This window comes from Equus asinus, chromosome 2 (genome assembly GCF_041296235.1).
Source record: "Equus asinus isolate D_3611 breed Donkey chromosome 2, EquAss-T2T_v2, whole genome shotgun sequence".
Lineage (NCBI taxonomy): Eukaryota > Metazoa > Chordata > Mammalia > Perissodactyla > Equidae > Equus > Equus asinus.
The window spans coordinates 128,199,974-128,213,312 of NC_091791.1; the positions used below are offsets into that span (position 1 = coordinate 128,199,974).

General features: G+C 49.8%; 1 protein-coding gene across 21 annotated transcripts in view; it reads left to right on the forward strand.

Annotated features, from left to right (window-relative positions):
* GRAMD2A (GRAM domain containing 2A) overlaps positions 1-12,837 on the forward strand; it is a 38,831-nt gene extending 25,994 nt beyond the window's left edge. For 3 of the 21 annotated variants that reach the window (XM_044764610.2, XM_014849689.3, XM_044764608.2), the window contains exons 2-12: positions 2,410-2,502; positions 3,332-3,389; positions 3,749-3,824; positions 4,435-4,538; positions 5,159-5,257; positions 5,389-5,460; positions 5,994-6,056; positions 7,054-7,198; positions 7,437-7,536; positions 8,415-8,519; positions 11,093-12,284. In XM_044764610.2, the coding sequence (XP_044620545.2) occupies positions 2,410-2,502; positions 3,332-3,389; positions 3,749-3,824; positions 4,435-4,538; positions 5,159-5,257; positions 5,389-5,460; positions 5,994-6,056; positions 7,054-7,198; positions 7,437-7,536; positions 8,415-8,519; positions 11,093-11,186 (1,009 nt within the window). In that variant the 3' untranslated portion in view covers positions 11,187-12,284. Of the gene's footprint in view, positions 1-2,166; positions 2,301-2,409; positions 2,503-3,331; positions 3,390-3,727; positions 3,825-4,434; positions 4,539-5,158; positions 5,258-5,388; positions 5,461-5,993; positions 6,057-7,053; positions 7,199-7,332; positions 7,537-8,414; positions 8,524-8,782; positions 11,043-11,092 lie in introns of those variants that run through there. The other 18 variants (XM_070498855.1, XM_070498870.1, XM_044764612.2 and 15 more) reach the window with 12 other exon arrangements.
* The last annotated feature ends 502 nt before the right edge of the window (positions 12,838-13,339 follow it).

A 13,339-nucleotide genomic window follows, 5' to 3' on the forward strand; every position in this document is an offset into this window, starting at 1 on the left:
TGAGGTTTGACTTGGACCTCCTCCACCTTAAGGGCCTCTCTTATCAAAGCACTTACATTAAGTAAGGAGCAGAGAGAAGGAAGATAAAAATAAACACAAGTACAGCAACAATACCAGACAAAACTAAAAGACAAATGACAAACTGGGGAAAATATTTGCAAAAAATGATAAAGCAAGGATTAAATATTCTCAATAAAGAATTTATACAAATCAAGAAGAAAAACATGAGGATCCTTACAGACAATTCACAGATGAAATTCCAATGGTTAATATATATTTGGAAAAAATTGCTCAACCTACCAGTAAGCAGAAATAGAAATGAAACCAATTTATTTTCACCTATCAAATTTTCAAAGGTGAGAAAAAGACAATACCAGTCTAGGGCTTGGATGTAGCGAACGGGCACCCTCATATCATGCTGATGGACGTGTTAACTGGTATAGCATTTGGAAAGCATTCTGGAAGTGAGTCTAAAGAGTCTGAGAAAGGTTCATTCTCAATCCACTGATTTCACTTCTGAGATTCTATCGTGGGAATGGACAGTGACATGGGGAATTTCTCATGAAATCATGTTAAACAACAAAAGTAGGGCGTAGAAACTGTGTGATATATAATCCTACTCACATAAAGTATATATTTATGCATAAATATTTTCTTTGGGTGATTTTTGTGGGTTTTTTTCCTTATGGGTGATTTTGATCGTCATATTTTATATGTTTCTCATATTTTCTATAATGAGCACAAAAAAAATGAAGAGGGAATGAAAAAAAAATCTGTGTGAAATGTGAAACAATGGAACCAAATAAACCCAGAAATTAATTTTGGGAGTCAAAGGATCAAATCACTGGCATAACTTGTCACTTTGCAAGATTCAGGAAATATATATTGATGTGTATACCAAAACCCTCCATTAGGTTGAGGGCAGAGGTCACCAGGCCACGTGACTATAGCTGGGCTGATTTAATGGGTGAGGGTACCTGGCTCTGGGTGACACTGGGTATAGCCTGTCTCTTGGTAGGTCTCAGTTTCCTAATCTGTACAGTGGTACAGTGGGAGGGGGTCAGACTAAACAATTTCTGAGGACTCTGGCAGATCTTGGCTGAGTCAGAAACTCTGTTCTTGAAAAAGAGAACTTCGACTTGCCCCCGTCACACAGCTGAGAGGGACCAAGTGCTGGGATTTGCAGGCTCCTGGTTCCAGCTCCTTATCTGCTGAGAAACCACTGCACAGGACATTGTTACCTATTTGGGACCACTGCACTGCCTTGTCTTGGCTCTGCTCCTTGGCCAACCTCTCATCCTGTGACAGCCGCTGGGCCCACTCACTGGGGGGCTAGTTTGACTGCTCAGGCTTTATTGATTCCTAGTCTGCCTGCCCTGGAGGGGCAGGAAATGGGAACCCCATGCTTTGGAGCTGTCTAGTGGAGGCATGAATTCAAGCCCATTTGGGATCCCCACTTGCCCAGGGAGAGGGTGCCTCAGGGCCCTCTCTCTGGGACATTAAAAAAAATATATATATATATACATTTTTTGTTGTTGTTGAGGAAGATTGACCCTGAGCTAACATCCATTGCCATCTCCCTCTTTCTGTTTGAGGAAGATTGGCCCTGAGCTAACATCTGTGCCAATCTTCCTCTATTTTTTGTACATGAGATGCCACCACAGCATGGCTTGGTGAGTGCTGTATAGGTCCATGCCTGGGATCCAAACCTGCAAACCCTGGACCACCAAAACAGAGTGCATGCACTTAATCACTATGCCATGAGGCCAGCCCTTCTTTGGGACATTTTTGAGATGGTTTGGCTCTCAGGGCCAAGCTGCCCTGACTGTCCAAAGGTGATCGAAGCCACTTCCTGATGTGGAGCAGCCCCTCCCCTCCCGGCCCACAATCACCTGTGGGCTGACTGGAGTCCACTCCCACAGCATCAACTGCATCAGCTCTCAGCTTTGATGAGGACTCCTGTGTTCAGTGACCTTTCCCAGAACCTGACAGTTTATGGTAATACTGCCCGGGCACCTCAGAAACTTCTTTTGCTTTCAGCTGTGAGCAAGTCTCAGAGTCCTCCCTCCCATGTACCTTCTCAAGTGTGGGGCTGGAGGCCTAACTCCGCCTGGCCTAACAGCTGCCTGGCGCTGGGGATGAGGTAGATTGATTTTCCTTCCTGCTCAGGTGTAAACTGAGCATCAGGCTTCCAGAAAAGACGGTGTGTAAGACTACTGCCTCCATCAGCTGCCCCAGGACCCCTGCCTGAGCTGCTGCCTCTGGACTGTGACATCTTCAGCCTTACCCTGCATAGCAAGGCCAGTCCTGGGTGGGGGCAGAGGCAGCTGCCCTGGGGCATGGTGGAGATGATAGGGAAAGGTGTCCTCAGGAAACCTCTCTTCCTAATGTGGGCCTGTTTCTCTTTAGCAGCAAACAGATGCATGGAAAGACGGCTTCTCTGAAGAGTCCCGAGTCCTGCACAGAGCAACTAGACAGAGTTCAGGCACCCCTGGACTCCAGGTGAGGCCACCCTCCCAGTCACCTGTACATACAGATTGTAGGTAGGAAGGCCTCAGGAGGTGACCTGTTAGAAAGGGGACCTTGAGGCTGAGCTAGGGTGTTAGGTCTGGCACAGGCTGCCCAGGTCCTCTTCCTCCCACTCCCAGGCCCGTCCCAGTGCACTGGGACCTAGCAGAGTCCAAGCTTCTCGGGTTACCAGCCTCCTCCCTGCCCACCTGTCCTCAGGCCAACCTGGCCAGGGCAAATGTTTGTGTTTCAGCACCACCCCTTCTCCCCCAACCTTGGTAACATCCATCAGGTCAGGGGAATCTGCCAAGCTCCTCACTGCAGAGCTCGGCAGGGAGGAGGCTGCAAGGAGGGCAGTCCTGCCGGGATCATGGCCCATGACCAGGCCCCGGAGCTGTGAGTCTGACACCTCCATCTCACCCACTCCTCAAACAAGTCCCCATCCCTGTGCTTTCTGCTCATTTATTCTTGGGTCTGTTCTTCTGCTCGTCCCCTGGCCAGAGAAATGGGAGAGTTTTTGACATCCAGGGTGGGTGGCTCCTAAGCATTTCTTGGAGATTGAGGCTCAGGTTGGGCAGCTGCTGATCACACGTGTTCAGGGAGGGCTCTCAGCGACCCCTCCTTGCATCCAGGAATGCCCTTCCCCAGAGTTGAGCTATGTGCTTACTGTGCTTATCACTTTGCTGTGGCCCCTGGAGAAGGGCCCCAGGCTCCAACCTCTGCCCTAAGCTTCTGGCTTGAAGCCAGGGCAGAACTGGCACTGAGGATACATGGGTAGGCCTTGAGGGTTCCTTGTTCCTGGAATGGAATGTCTCCTTTGCAGTCTGCACTGGCCCAAAGGCTCGAAGGGTGAAGAGATAAAGAAGTGCAGCCGAGAAGGGGTAAGTGTGTGGAGGCTGACTTCTCACTGCCCACCAAGGGAGGGGTCCTGGGCTGCCTGAACTCAGTGACTATTGGCTCCTTAGCCAAGGCCTGTCACCAGGAAACCTGAGTGAGTGTCCCCTCCTGGGTGGGAGTGGTGTGTTCCCCTCCAGTCATAGGCTGCCTATCAGGACCCAGCGTCACCAGGAGACAAGGTGTGCTTGGAACTCAGCCCTCCACGCCCATTGACTGCTTACTGGCTGCTTCATGCTAAGTCCCTGGGGGGGCCGTCTGTGGCATTATTTCCTGGTGGCTGGAGCAGAGCCCCTTGGTGGTCTGATCTCCAAGGACTTCTCAGACCCAGCCCATGTGTTTGCAGACATCACTGAGTAAATACAACCAGCAATACCACAAGCTGTTTAAGGACATCCCCTTGGAGGAGGTGGTTCTCAAAGGTGAGCTGTCTCCCTGGTGTGGCTGGACAGGCGCCTCTAGCGCCCGAGGCCCAGTTCCTCTCCTCTGGAACCTCCAAAGCACGATTTAGATATGGGAACTGGCTGCCCTTTGGATGTGGTTTGTCTTGTTTCTTCAAAAGTATGAGAAGGCTGGGCTGGTTTGGGATATGAAGTTGAATTTGTGAAGGGTCTCTTGACAAAATGTCAGGGCTTCCAAATCTAATTTCTGTTCTGCTCTTATCAGTGACTGTTCTCAGGTCTCTCACTGAGCATGTGGGAGCATTTGCACAATCAAGGCCCTCTCTCAAGGGCAGGGCAGAGCAAGGGGTTCTGCCTAAGGGAGTGAGAATCCAGGCTTAGGTGACCCCTTGGGGCATGGTCGGAGGAAGAGGAAATATTAGCAGTTTGGTAGGGTAGGTGGGGGCAGTCAACATTCTGAGGAAGGGACTCTTGGGATGCTGGGGGAATGAGTTGTTTGGAGCCTGGGATTGGGAAGGGGGATTCTGAGGAAGACCGTCCTTGAGCCTGGACTCTGGATTCCTGAGTGTGAGGACCCTGAGGCTTCCTGCTGACCTTGCTCATGGTGGTCTTCTTTCCTGCGACTTCCTAGTGTGCTCCTGTGCCCTCCAGAGGGACCTCCTTCTCCAGGGCCGGCTCTACATCTCCCCCAACTGGCTCTGCTTCCATGCCAGCCTTTTTGGCAAGGATATCAAGGTAGTAATGAGTGGTAAGGGCTGCCACAGCCCAGTGAAGCCCTAGCCCCCTGCCCTGCAGGCACACCTCAGGTCATGCCTGTCCTTCTGCAAGCTGGTGAAGCCTCTCACTGGTTGGATGAGCAGCTGTGAGGTGTCCCAACTGGTGTCCAGGGGAGTAACCCTCCCTCTTCCAAAACCGGGACCCTAATCTAGACTCTGCTTCTCGCCTGAACAGTTCACAGCCAGATTATCCTGCCTATGGGTGTCTCTGAAATGCCTTTAGAATCAGAGTGGCATGTCATTTAGGGGGGACCATAAGTGTGGCCAGGAGTTACGTCAGGGAACTCCTTTACTGGAATATGGGATTCACCAGAGCAACCACCCTTGGCCTCCTGGATAACAGGGTGAGAGCCTGGAGTGGTGTGTGCTGCCAAGGCTGGGGTTGGGTGCTGGGGATAACTGGAAGGGAAGCCTACATAAGAAGGTGGAATGTTCAGATACTCTCCCACATGGGGCCAGGCTTCTCCATGGTGTTCATGCTTGGCTCACTGCCAGCTGTGGCTGGGGCCCTATGCAGGAAGCAAAGGGACCATGTCCTTGGGAGTGAGTCCTGAGAGAAGCATGCCTCTCCCCACTCAGGTGGTCATTCCTGTGGTGTCTGTGCAAATGATCAAAAAACACAAGATGGCGCGGCTCCTTCCTAATGGTCTGGCCATCACCACCAACACCAGCCAGAAGGTCAGTGAGTCTCTGGGCCAGCGCTCCCTTGTCAGTCTCCCCATCCCAGTCCCAGAAACCCATAGCCTGACTGTGGCACACTCTCAAGTCGTTATTACCCCACCCTCTTCTGTTTTCTTTCCATGTCCTAGTATGTCTTTGTGTCACTGCTGTCCCGGGACAGTGTATATGACATGCTGAGGAGGGTCTGCAAGCACCTACAGGTATGGAGTTCAGGGGCAGGAGTTGGGCTAGGGAGGCTGCTCAGGCCTGGAGTGGGGTCTTGAGACAAGTCTGTTGGGGGAGGTCGGCCCATCTCCAGCACAGGGAGAGGGGAGTACGGGCTTAGGCTCAGTGGATCAGAGGCAGTCCTTGGACTATGTGTCTACGCTTGTGAGCATGTCTCTTTCAGGCCAGTGGGACCTTGTGTGTCCCCATGTATATGCTCTCACATGTGCTTCCTCAGCATATGGATAGGCAGGAGCACGTGGCTGCTTCCCAATATGCCTACAACTCTCTCCGGCTCCTGGTGAGGAAGGTGGGAGGGGCAGCAGCATTGGGGAGTATATTGCCTTGGATTTGCCCTCTACTCCAGAATTAACTAGGGGGTTCCTTGGAAACTCTGGGAGCTATGCTCCATCTGACCCAAAGTGGCTTAGTTGGAGGCAAAGCTCTCTTGGAGAGTGCTAGCACCTCCCCATGCTTGACCTTAGCTGTTCCAGATAGACAAGTGACCCCTGTTCCCTTTTCTCCTCAGCCTTCCAGCAAGAAGAGTCTGAGTGTAAGAGAATTTCCAGAGGAACCTAAGTGCCAGTCTCTGGTGAGAGCTAAGGCTGAGAGCAAAAGCTGCTTCCCTGAGATCACCAGTGGCTCTGTGGTTTCAGGGCTTCTCAGGCAGGGGCCCACAATGCAGAACTGGGGCCCCAGGTTCAAGAGCCAGTGGCCACACTATGCCAGGGGGGCCCTAGCCCGCCACACTCCATACCAAGCAGAGCTACTAGGTCCTGGGCAGATTTGCTGACTCTGAGCAGAACAGATGTCCAGCCCCCAAGAACACTGCCCAGGTTGGATTCCACACCTGTATGGACTCAGAGCAGTGACCATCCTCTTTCCTCTAGCGGAGTCAGGATGCCTTCAAGGGGATAGAGATGTCCTTGGGGAAGAACTCCAAAGGCTATCACTGTGGAACCCAGACAGACTTAGTTTAGATTTGCTGAGGTCCCAGCAGTTTGCTTAGCTGTGGGGGTTCTGGGTAAGCAGAGCTGAGTTTCTAGAGCAGAGATGGGGGGTGGAAATGACCCCAGGGTGCTTGAAGCCTCCTTCAGTAACTATTAAGTGTTTAGCCAAGCATGCAGCATGACGCAGTGGATAGAAGGTGATGTTCCCATTTTTGTTGATGGGCACCCTGAGTACCCCTGCCAAGGTCAGTGATGTGCTTAGCATTAGAGCCCAGATTTGAAGGAGTCATGACTTATCCCATCTAAGATATTTTGTGCTGAGCTTTCTTGGACTCAGCTGATCTGAGCATGTACCTGGGTTGCCTCACGTCTTAGATCCCAAGTGGTTCTACACTAGAAGTCTTCAAAGACATCACATGTTAACTGGCAGAGTATCTGGTCACTGCAAGGGAGCAGATAGGAGAGACGTGTGGATGCTATGGCAATGATTTCCCCTTTCCTGGATACCTGCTTTCATGCCTTGCTGGGTATCCATACTGGTAATATCTGGAAAAGCTTTGATGAACCTAGTGTGGGCCCCTTAGGGCAAGCAAGATCCCAAGGGCCATGGTGAGACAGCTTCTCCTGCCTTCTCTGCAGGAAGTCCTCATCCCTGAGATGAAATGGAGAAAAGTATGCCCTGCATCTGGGTCTCTGTCCCTCCCAGCCAACATCCCTTGTGTCCCTCGGGCATCCATGGACTCCACGGACAGCTTCTTTCCCTCCAGGAAGCCTCCAGGGTCTGGTGAGTTCAAAGGGCTTGACAACAGCAACTGTGTGCAAAGACTAGGCTTTCCCTCCTTCTACTTTTGCAAACAGGGATCATCACAGCCCGCAGGGCTTCTGAGAGCTGTTTCTTTCTTTCTCCAAACCGATAAGGGCAAGCCAAGCAGCTTCGGAGAATATGGGGAGGTGGGCATGCCCTGTATTGGACTGGGGTCCTGCCTGCCCCGGGAAGATGCCCAACTGCTCTCCTATTGCAGAGAAGGCTGTCTGTGAGGAGGAGAAGCTGGAGGAAGAGCCCAGGAGTGAAGGGGAACTGAGGCTCTGGGATTACCTGCTCCTCAAGATCATCTTTGTGCTGTAGGTGACTATATTATGGGAGGGGAGCAAACTGATCCGGGTATCTGGGTGTTTGGAGCAGGGGCCTTGGTGTGAGGGGAGGTCACTGTCCAGAGCCAGGGGAAGGTTCTGAGTCAACTGCAAGCTGCTGGCTGGTGTCTGGAGGCCACATGGCAGACCTTCTATAGCAAGACAAAGTATCTCCAGTTTTTATTGTTACAAACCAGCAATTTAGGGTTAAGGCTGTGTGGTGGGGAGGGGCAGGGTATGAAACTGTTGAGAAAAGGAAAAGTTGCACAGGACTGGGGAGAGGGAGGGCTGGCAAAATTGGATAGGGCCGTCAGATAGACTAGGGAAGAGCCATGGCCTTACCACTGCTACCCACCATTAGGACAGTTTCTGGAACCCCAGACTTGTCTGTAATTCCGCCTAAGGACCAGTAGGGTAGTGAGCATGGTGGGACGTTTTATGAACAGCCAGTCCCTGGCTTCCCTTCACCTAAGCTCATCACCTTCCTCTGGCTCTGCTGGCTGGGTTTTGACTGTTAACCTCAGCACTTGCTGGAGAAAGGGGCCTACTGTCTTAGTGGGTAATCTTAGTGGCCTCCCAGAAGAGGCACAGGACCAAGGTGGCTGGTCAAAGGGAAGGTGGGCTCAGCTGAAGAACCCAGAACTCCTGCTGGGCTTCGAGGACACTTCCATGGGAATGAGTCTCAGGACCTTCATGAGGCCTCTGGGAAGAAAGATGCCCAGGCCTGAATATAGCTGCAGGGCAAAGGATTCTTTAATTCTTCCAACTGCAGGAGTAGCTTAGTCATTACTCCTATTTTTGGTGAGCCTCGAAAAAGGTCCTTTTACTAGAAGAGAGATTCAACCCTTTCTTGCCCCCTCTTTCTCCAGGATCTGCTTCTTGGTCATGTCCTCATCCTATCTGGCATTCCGCATCTCCCGGCTGGAACAGCAGTTATGCTCCCTGAATTGGGATGGCCCAGTCCCTGGGCACAGGTGATCCCCTTTCTCTTCCCTAATGCCTCTGGGATTGAGGGTTAAGGACAAGAGCCAAAACCTACGGCCAGGCTGCTTGTTACTCTGGCTGGACTTGGCCCTGCCCTTAAGCTGGCGTGATGGCCCTGAGCAAGGCTGGGCAGAGTGTGCAGGTTACACAGATCCCACCCTGACTCACTCTTACTGGGGGAGAAAGGCTTCACTGACCTACCTGCCTGCCTTCTACGCCCTGTCTCTGATCTGGGCGTGTCTCCCATGTGCAGGTAACAGCCAGCTGGCCTTTGTTCCGGCTCCTCCAAGAAGAATGCTCTAGGTGCTGAGGTTCTCCCTATGATCCCCTCGGTTTATGCTGCTGCTGTGCTGAGACTGAGTATGAAGGAAAATATTCCAGATCCCTCCTCCTCCCCACAGCTCTTCTCCCTCCTTTAATGAGTGATCTGAAGTACCTGTTTACAAAGCTCCTACAATTTTGGGACTCAGACAAAAAGCCAGATTTTTGGAAACAGCTGAGGAATTCTGCATACTAAGCTTCGGCAACCACTTAAATGAAAAAAAATTGTTTCTTGGAAACAGTTCTGGCACACAGGCAGAGCACGAAGGGCCACCCCAAGAGAGGGCCATGATTTGATACCTGGAATGTGGCTCTCTGTCACATGGCTCACTCCAGTGGTAGGACAGGGGCCAGAACCCATACCACCAGTGTGCTCTCTCCCAACATACTGTGCCCTCAACTTGGGCCCCTGAGAGTCCCTGTTCTGGGGCCCAAAGGCTTCTCTTCAGGGAGCCAGGCCCCTATCAGGCCTACAACAGACTGGAGGGAGGTAGGGGCAGGCTATGTATAAGGAGAGGAAGGCTTGTGGCCAGGATTCCAGTAAGAATGGAATGTTCATGATCTGTGCTGAGGCTCTGTTCTGGCCCCTCACAAGGAGGCTGGCTGAATCTAGAGGACACTACCCACAGCAGGAGACAGTGGCAGGGGCTGTGAAGGAGAACAGAGGTCCAGCATTCTGTGTCCTCAGCTGCCACTTCCTGGTGAGATAGGTGGATCACTGTGGTCACAGACCTGATACTGGATCTTCTCTTGGTGTGCTCAGACATTTCCAACATGCCCTAGGCAGGAAGGAGGGGTTGGAAAGGGTGGTGGCTCTGATTTGAGGTCTTGCTCTGTACTCCCTGCCTGACTGCCTGGATTTCAGGCAGGGCCAACTGCAGCCTGTTGGGGAGGCTTGGCTAGGCAGCTGGGCATGATGGTTTTGGGCCACCACGGGGCAGAGCTCACTCATGTCACCTGCAGTCAGTGTGTGGCAGACCACGAACGAGGGTCCTCCACTCCATGGGCTCTGTTCTCTATAAATAAAGTGGAGGTGTCCAAAGCGGGCCTAGTCTAGTGCAGGGACCAGGCCAAGGAGGTCTGTCTGATACCTTTGGGGATGAGAGCGGTAGGGGATGGAAAGAGTGGACATGGTGGTGGCTTTGCCTTAAGAGATCCTTCTCTTAGCCTTCTCTGTCAAGGCCTTCTCTATTCCAAAAAGCGTCTCTGTGCCTTAGAACTCTGGCCTGCTCTCTCTGGGACTCATCTTCTAAGACAGTGCCCTTGGAAGTTCTGGAAGGGCCTTAGTGAGGAGGCCAGATATCAGGGAAAGTCTCTGGTGATGGGGTGGGTGGTGTCAGAAATAGCCACTGTTTTTCCCTCTTCAGACACCTGAGAAGCTAACTGGGGAAACATCCAGGGGAAATGATTGATTGTGGAGTTGTGATTGTCTGTCCTGTTTATGACAAAGCCAAATGAGGATTGGAAGGACTGAGAGTGGGTGATAACTCCCTACGCTCAGACTGGAGGTCTCTTCATCCTGTCCTCATCCCAGATTCTAGGATTAAGCTTAGAGCCTGGCCTTGTGGGTTGCTTGCACCGAATCTGTATGTCTCAGGTGAAACTCGCTGTTCCATTCTCCCTACAGTGCCACACTGGATGAATGCCCCTCCTTTTTTTGGGAACAAGTCCCCTTCATCACTCCTTTCCATAATATTTTCAGGGAAATAATCCTACTTGCCCCAGCGGCTCCCCTCCCTGGTCCTTGCTGAAAGGCAGGGAGAACAGATCCATTCTCTGAGCCTTGCTAGGTTGAGCCAGAGGCCATAAGAGGTGCCAAGTCGTGGGTGGCTGTGCCAAGATGCTGGTGAACCCAGTCTCCAGCCATGCCCGAGACTCAGAAAGGGGAAGAGGAATGCTGTAGGGTATATATGGAGGCCCTCTTAGGGTCCAGGGCTTTGAGTGGTATGAGTGTGCCTGTCCCTCTGGAGGGTCCTCTTTCTGTTTCTCCCTTTTGTCCCCCAGCCTAGTCCTCTGCGGCCAGTGTACCTTCTGTTGTGCTCATTTATAAACTATGTGTATTTATACAGACCTGCTTGCATTGGCTGATGCTCCTTTAATTCCCTCAGAGTCTGGTTCAACTATTCTTGGGTTGTTTCACTATGGCATTGGCCTTTGAAAATATTTTTAAATAAAAAATTTGATTTTTCTAGTGTCCTGTGATATGGAAAGTTCATTTTTATCTTTTGACCACTCATTAAAGGTACTGTTATGTATTTGGCACCAAGGAGACTGATGGAGCCCAAGTCATTCTCAGAATCCCAAGTACTCTGCAAATCTTCATGAACTTCAGCTGAGCTAACTCATACTTCAGGCATATGGGGAAGGATAAGGATGGCCACAGCAAACCACCACAGTCTTCTGCCTTTGTTGGGCGGACACTGAGAATGCTTTCTCCATTTCTCCTTTTCTCCTGGGCAACTCCAAAGCAACGTCCCTGGTTTAAATAGTACTGTGCTTCTGGTTCAAGAATTAAAGTCTGGAGGTTAGAGCCAGAAAACTCCTGTGTCCTTTTCTATGACATTGAGCCTAGATTAGGGAGGTTAAATTCCAGTTTGGGCAACATCACCTTTCTTTTCCCCTAGGATGCCCCCTCTAGTAGTGATTCATTCATTCAGTAAATATTGAGCCCAGACTATGAGCCAGCTACTATGCTGGGCATTGGGGATATAGCAGTGAACATGTCACGCAATATCTCTGCGTCTCCATGGCACTTAAGTTCCATGTAAACATAAGTTCCAAGTAAATATGTAAACAAGGTGATTGCAGATTGCAGTCAAGTTCTATGAAAGAAAGAAAGAAAGAAACAGTAATATGAGATAAACAGAGAGATGGCTTTAAATCGGTGGGCCAGAAAGTTTCTCTGAAGTGACATTTAAGCTCGTGCTTAAAGGATGAGGAGCCAGTTTTGGGAGGAGCTGGGAAAAGAGCATTCCTGGAAAGTGGATCAGCAGCTGTAAAGGTAGGAAAGAGGGCCTGTGCCTCTGAGGAACAGAGAGCCGGTCTGCACGACTCTGGATACTAATCAAGTGGGAGAGTGACAAGAGAAGAGGCTGGAGAGGTCAACTCAACAACAAGAAAACAAACAACCTATTTAAAAATGGGCAGAGGACTTGAATAGACATTTCTCCAAAGAAGATACACAAATGGCCAACAAGTACATGAAAAGATGCTCAACATCCCTAGCCATTAGGGAAATGAAAATCAAAACCACAATCAGATCCCACTTCGTTCCCACTAAGATGGGTACTATCAAAGAAACAGAAAACAACAAGTGTCGATGAGGATGTGGAGAAATTGGAACCCTTATGTATAGTTGATGGGAATGTAAAATGGTGCAGCCACTGTGGAAAACAATAAGGCAATTCTTTAAAAAATTAAAAATAATTACTATATGATCTAGTAATTCCAGTTTTGGGTAAATACCCAAAAGAACTGAAAGCAGGGTCTCAAAGAGCTACATGTACACCCGTGTTGATGGAAGCATTATTCATAATAGCCAAAAGGTGGAAGCAACCCAAATGTCTATTGGCAGATGAATGGATAAACAAAATGTGGTATATTCGTACAATGGAATATTACTCAACCTTAAAAAGGAAGAAAATTCTGACACATGCTACAACAGATGAACCTTGAGCACATTATGCTAAGTGAAATAACACAAAAAGACATACTGTAAAATTCCACTTATGAGGTACTTAGGGTAGTCAAATTCATAGAAATAGAAAGTATAATGGTGGTTGCCAGGGGCTGGGGGGAAGGGAAATGAGAGTTACTGTTTGGTGGCTATAGAGTTTCAGGTTTGCAAGATGAAAAGAGTTCTGGAGATGGTGATGACGCTTGTACAACAATATGAACTACATACTATGGAACTATATGCTTAAAAATGATTAAGATGATAAATTTTCTGTGTATTTTACCACAATTAAAAACAAAGAAAGGCTGGAGAAGCAGGTAGAAGGGAGTTTGGATTTTATACAATCCCTGGGTACTGCAGCTCAGATCTGAACGTTTGGAGCTGGTAGGATCAGTGGTTGCTGAAACCAAGTGCTTTCCTTTGCTGGAAGAAATAAACATGGGGATGTAATATGGTCTATAATCTACATATGCTAATATACCACCTTTTCACTATTCCCAAGGACCCGTTCATAGCAGTAGCATCAGAGAGGGTATATAATCTTAGACATGTTTATATTTTTAGTGGAAATAAGCTAACTTTATAAGGGAGAAACAACTGCCTTAAATTTGGAGGAATGAAGGGAAATATATATATACAACGCAGGAGCCTCAGTTTTGCAACGTGGGCCTTAGCCAGATGAGAAAGGGTAATGGGAGGGGGAGGAGTTCTAGTGAGAAGGCCATTCAGGAATGAGGGGAGCTCCATGAGAACTGCATCCCGTTGGAGACATCCTGGGAGTAAGAAACTGCCCCGACCCTCACTCCCAGGTGC